The sequence below is a fragment of the Trachymyrmex septentrionalis genome, unplaced genomic scaffold (assembly GCF_001594115.1).
Source record: "Trachymyrmex septentrionalis isolate Tsep2-gDNA-1 unplaced genomic scaffold, Tsep1.0 scaffold44, whole genome shotgun sequence".
In the NCBI taxonomy this organism is placed as follows: domain Eukaryota; kingdom Metazoa; phylum Arthropoda; class Insecta; order Hymenoptera; family Formicidae; genus Trachymyrmex; species Trachymyrmex septentrionalis.
In genome coordinates this window covers 1,883,397-1,889,990 of record NW_017305611.1, presented here as the reverse complement: position 1 = coordinate 1,889,990, position 6,594 = coordinate 1,883,397, and the positions used below count along the sequence as shown (strand labels likewise).

At 43.8% G+C, this 6,594-nt stretch overlaps 1 protein-coding gene across 1 annotated transcript in view; it reads left to right on the top strand.

Moving 5' to 3' along the window:
* Positions 1–4,652, top strand: part of LOC108751438 (serine-rich adhesin for platelets) — a 51,741-nt gene extending 47,089 nt beyond the window's left edge. The window contains exon 4 of the mRNA XM_018491645.1: positions 1,576–4,652. Within this exon, the coding sequence (XP_018347147.1) occupies positions 1,576–4,088 (2,513 nt within the window). The 3' untranslated portion in view covers positions 4,089–4,652. The remainder of the gene's footprint in view (positions 1–1,575) is intronic.
* Positions 4,653–6,594: the final 1,942 nt, after the last annotated feature.

Below are 6,594 nucleotides of genomic sequence, written 5' to 3'. Positions count from 1 at the left end.
ACCTGGGAAACTTTACGCGGCGAAGGTGCCTGCCTTCCAGCCTTCTCTCTCTCTCTCTCTCTCTCTCTCGCTCTCTCTCTCCAGTCGTGAATTATCCTTCCTAATTGCCGTGCTATTCTCATAAATCCCGAACTTCCTTCGGCAGATCGTTGCCGTGCTTGACGAACGGTCGCTAAAGATAGCAATCCACGCTTAACGATAACCGATCGTTATAAGTACAGCGGACTGTAGCAGACCGATATCTACCTTACTCAAACGCGAGTGTCCGTCAGCACTCGGATATGCGAAGTGAAGGCGCCTCATACGTCACCCTTCGACGTTGAAAAGAAACGCTCCTCCTCCTCTCAGCGAGACTTCGTTAAGAGACTCTCTTTCTTTATTTCGCGAAGACGGGCCTTCATCGTTTTCGTGGGGAAGGGCCCGCTACGTTGGAGCCTCAGATACGACGCGACGTGAATTGCAACTTCGTAACTGGATCCTCCTGCTTCGTGACGTATAGGAAAGCGGATGTGTACAGGAGGGACTACTTACTTAACGTTATCATCCTGGGTGGCTTACGTGTTCGTTTACATCGCGCTTGGAAACAAAAGTGGCGTTGTCTGTCAGGTGGAAGATTTTTGGCTACATTCGGTGGGACGTTTATTCGAGAGTACTTGATTCTCTTTCTCCGCGTGGGCATGGAAATAAAATACATAAACGTATTTCCGTAATATCATTTCCTCTCGGCCGTAATGATTATTTAGTCAAGTCTAATAGTGCGATTTTATCCGTTCATTCATTGAGGAGTTACTTAGTATATTGGCTATATTTTACTGCCTGACACAAATTATCGCTCTAATCTCCGGTAACTTAGTACACTTTCAAGAAACAGGTAATTTGAGATAGCGTAAATTAAAATTGTAGTATTCAAATTTTGTAGATATTTACAATATCTCATTTTCTCGGTTTATCGTCGCGAGACGATGAGTTATATTAAAGATATCAAATGGTGCGCGCCATGTATACGACATCGTCTAGCTTGACGATGATGTTAAACGAAAGTGCGGACGAGTAGACGACGCAGACTATTGCGCGGCATCGTGTATCCTAGAAACGTATAAATTTATATGACATGGCTATTGCGCATGTTTATCGTATTTCATCGAGCCGGCCATGGTCGTTCTCTCACTCGTGAGTGCACCTAATGTCCCATAAATTTATGCAGCCTAGAGGATCGTGACGTTCGTAATGCCGGTAGGATAAATCAATCGGGCGAGAGTGCCGCGCGCGGTGCGAGAGAGGAATATAATAAAATTAAGAACAATTAATCACGACGACGGAGCTCATTACTCAAAGTATCAGGTTCTCGTGCGCCGATCAAGTATAATTGGCTACTCTCTCTCTCGCTCTCTCTCTCTCTCTCTCTCTCTCTCTCTCTCTCTCTCTCTCTCTCTCTCTCTCTCTCTCTCTCTATCATCGGTCTCCTCTCCCATATCTCTCGCGCGTCATCGTGAGACGAAGGTTTCCACCACTGACTCACAATAAACCCCGCCAGCTTTAATCGGTCATGACGACCTTCAAAATTTCTGTTCGCAGGCGGCCAGAATGACAGCCGGCCGCGGATATTCTCTCCCAGGATGGACTACGACGAGTGGACGCCGTTGGGACGCGGTGACCCTCTGAAGAACAATCCGACCTTCGACTACGTGCCGCCGGTCCTCGACAAGGTACAATACTGGTTGGACTCACAGCAGCATACAACGGAGCCGTCAACGAAGCGCGATATCCTTGTATTGGGCGTGACCGCGAAGAAGACTAGCCCGAAGATACCCGAGCAGTTCCTCAAGTTTGTGGATGGTCCCAAGTTCACGCGAACCGGTAGTCAAGATTCGATTTCCTACAGGAATGACTTTACTGGCAGCACCGGCGCTGAACCACCTAAAATTGTGCGTACTACTAACTTCCGGAACGGCTTGATCGACTACAGAAATCAGAACAGACTACAGTCATTGCCGGCTAGTTATTATCCGAGCCCGTATTACAGTCAAAAGATAAAGCCGTACACTATGATGATGCCGCCGCCGATGGTTCAGAAGGCTGAAACGTCTACCAGTTTTAACGCTGGCACATCCAAAGATAAGATACTTGGTTATCCGGACATATCATCCTCATTTAGCACGCAGACAGAGGAAGGCCCTGTTCTTCAGGATACTCAATATTACGGAACACCGTCGAAAGATTATGGACGCTATTCCCCTGTATCTTCGTTAAGACCGTACTTCTCTTCGAAGGCACCACTGAGCAAGGTCGAGACTATCAAGAGCGTGGATTTGCCGTCCACATCGCAGAATACGAAATCGAGATACGAAGCAACTACCGCACCGTCCGTGTCCTTCGAGAAGTCAAATCTGATATATCAATCGACGCAGACTCTGTCTGGCGGATGGCTCGGCAACAACGGACCCACTTCATCCTCCACCGTATTCCCTCTGGATGTTAATCAGGTCACATGGCAGACTTCGGATTACTCTAGAGACCATTATGATCATCACGCCGCGGCTTCGTCCAATCAGGAGGTTGTCATCAGCCAGAACGCGAACATTATTGTGGATGCCGGTAAAAACGAAAATGAAGAAGTGGTCGTGGGTCAGAAGGAGATCAGCACCGAGGCGACATCTTCGACGACGGAAAGTGTCGCACAAACTTCTACCGCTTCTACTACGACTACAGATACCACTGAGCAAGAGGAAGAAACTACAACCGATGTGCAACCCTCGCAAAAGATGCATATTGTTGTCGCCAATTCGCCATCCAGTACTATGGATTTGGAGACGCATAAAGCAAAGAAGGGTTCAGTCGCCGTGGTAATTCCGACGAATTACGTTGAGAAAAATTTCTCTGCAAGTTCTTCGGATTCACCGACGACGGTGCATAACACTGCTTGGGAGAATCCCACTACCTCTGAAACAGCAAAGACGACTCATCAAGCGCTGAAGTCTCAATCGCAACCAGTGAGGAACGCGATAACGAGTTCGCCGATTCTCTCGGAGAACTATCCGTCCGCTTCCTCCGTGCCGATGAGAACGATACCGTCCTCACAGCATCAGCCTCTGCATCCGCCATCCGCTCCAGTAATGCCACCCAGACACATAGATAGTTCCTCACATATGTACGTCTCTCCGGCTCAATCCATGATGCGTCCTCAGACCAGACCGAACACCATGATACATTTCATCGGCAGCATGCGTCCCAGTTTCCGACCGTCCTCGTCCATATCGATGTCTCACATGTCGCCACCTATGACGCACCTGCATGCGCCGTCCATGAACAATATGATGGTACCATTGCCGAGCGTGGAACAGACTCATCAACGATTACCTCAACCATTCCCCGTGACATTCACCAACCCGCCATCGCCGTCGACTTTCAGCACGCAGATTCCTGAATCTAACGAGCAACTAATCGATCATCGACCGTCTCGATTACCTGCGACAACAGTATCCACCTCGCCGTCTTTCACATCGACAGTTTCGTCGACTATGGAGTACACGCCCATCACGGACACCATGGATCAGCACGAAAACACCAAGCCCAATCAATCGCCTCTGATGAAGATCCTCAATGTTGAAGAGACCTCGAAGATGAAGACGATGCTTGCGCCATCAATGATCCCACCACGAACTACGACCGTTCCGAGTCTCACCACCGATCCTATTTTCTCTCATTACAAGCAACCATCCAAACCGATCCGTGGCCCAATGTATCTCATTATTCAAGGTCACTCAAAGGTAAAGACTTATAAACCCACGGTGAACAAACATGGCGTGCCAGTGGAAAACAACGAGATCATGGAGAGCGCGACGGAACGGCAGCTGTCCAAGTTGGAACAGTTAATTCGAGAAAATACAAAGAACGGCGCTGTCGATCTAGCTGCTGAGAAGAGAAAATTGGAAGAAAAGGCACGCGCTGAAAAACACGTATCCTCACGCAAAGAGACCCTCATGAGCCTGGTCGAGAGCGGTTTGAATGGCTTCACCGTGTCATCATCGACACTAGCAGAGGATGAGCGTCGCATGTCTAATTCTGTTACGAGCATCGAGATCAATTAAAGATCTGCTGTTTGCGACAGCTCTCGTGTAGGAGAAACAAGCTTGACAGGCGGATGCTGGCAGCTGAGGACATCCGTGGGAATCCTCCGTTGCGCTCGTTGGCGGATGAGCAACCGCCATTCTCAGTAGAGATGAATTTTCTTAGGAACGATGTCGATTTATTCGTTGCTTACGCGCGGTTTATACCGTAAGTCGTTAGGTGAAAATCGATGGCTGAATGTTGTTAGACGCGCAAGAGATGGGAACTCGAGGGGTGTAATGGCTGACTCTCGCAGCATCCTTTTTCAGTGTAGGAACTACCTGGGAGATATGCATAACTACAACACGTTGACAAACGAGGTGTCGAGAATTTGCGTTATTTATTTTACTTGTTTCGTGATATTGAGTGCCTCTATGTATTCTTTAATACTGGACAATCTAAACGAATTTATGTATTTATAGATTTGCTGATAACGGTTGAGTTATAGTATAGTATATGGAGACGAGTTTACAGTAAGCGGATATACGAATGTACGTTTATCATATTGATTATTTATTTAAATCATCGAAATAATTCGATGTTGATGACACTCATTATATGTAATTATTATAATTGTTATATTTCGATGCATACGTTATGATCGTGCATAATTTAATTTTCAGATTTAATTAATCTATTTTATTATTTATTTTACTTAATATATATATATATATATAGGTTATTTCTTTATTTTATTTTATTTCACGCGCGTTGCGAAAATGCATAAAATATTGCGTCGCAACAAGCGTTACAGCTGTAATTTGATTAGCAATGAGATTATATAATTGTGCAACAATTGAAATCCGAAGTAATTAGCGACGCAGTTAATGATGTCTTCTTTTTCATATCAATGATCATTATTATTATACGCGCTATACAGGACAATCGTGAATCATGCGCATGTCCGACGTGTTGAAATTTTTCAAATAATCCACATTTGATTATTTACGAAAAGAAAAATCGTTCTCAGATTCTTCACAAAATCACGCTACGCTGGGAATGAATTTATGGTCACTTTCTTAGTTTTTCGTAGTTGTATGCGTGGGAAAACTGATTTTTTTATATCTCCATTATCGTCGCTTCAATATTCGTTTTTTTACATTGCGTTTGCTCGAGATCGACGATTGTCATTCGCGGTGATAACAAACTCTCGTTGTCACCACATAACAGAGGCTCAACCAGGCAGTTCTCATTATGTCCTGCCATGCTTTCATCCACGATGAAAAAAAAAACGCGCCAATTTCATATGTGCCAGTATACATAATTACATTACATATACATAAATATATAAAAGTGTAGATATATATACATATATATATGTATATAAATATATATACATATATATTTACACATGTTACACGATGTCTGAGCGGAATGAACAATCGTTCAACGATTCCGATCGCGCATTCGACCCGCTTGCGTCCTCAACGACAGTTATCGCGATCGCGAATGCAGCGAGTGTACGAATTGGAATTCGCGTTTCACTCACTATTTTATGGCGTCACTCGATTCGTGTACGCGCTTTCTTCTACAATCTAAATATCGAACGAACTCGTTTTCTGATTATCGCGGTGCGATATCATTGCGGAACGCTAGCTGCATAGCTATCAATGAGGGCGTAAAGCAGCATCTCAGATCGACTCTGGACCGGTCTGCGCGATTTAATTGCGCCGCAAACGTAAAGCTTATGATCGTGCCACGTGCACACAATAATATTATTTATCGACGTACAACGTAAACAAAAGAAATACAGGATGTCTCAGAGGCAATAGATTTCTTCGATCAGATCGACGTTCCTTTTATTGTAATTTTATATAACGGCTGATTATCGAAGTTTTAAAAATATTTATCCTTGATCTTAAATGATCGTTATCTTAAAATGAAATTTGATAACGTTAGTATAAATATTACTGAGAGTTAATTATGTAAAATCTTCCGTTGCTCATAATCAATTAAGGACTTGATATTGGAGCAGATACTTTATCCGTCTCTTACGAGAGAAAGCTTGCAACTTCCAAGACATCTTGTACACGTATGACGTCGATGTAATTTATAGATTCGTGGATGTTAAGAATAGGTTTTCTCTTTAGTATCATATTTATTGCGCTAGATACAGAAATCAAAGGTGGAAAGTCTCGTAATCAATCGCTCCAAGTTACATCGAGTTCGTCTCATACTTATTCGTACTTATTTTAAGTTGACATTTGATATTCGCGTTAGAGAATTTTCCGTCCTCAATTCCGTTTATTCACTACGGTCTACTTATTTATTTATTATATTCATAAACATTGTCGCCCTATAGAATTTAAGTATTTATCGTAGCCAACCACGAATCACCGGCAGCAAAGTTTTTCGATTCTCCCTCATTCTCACATAGATATCGTCGCCCTCTCTTGCATCGTTAAAATCTCTATTCACCCCCTTAGGCAAATTCTCCATCGAACAATGAATTACATGAAGCATAAAAAACATCGAACGGTATAAATG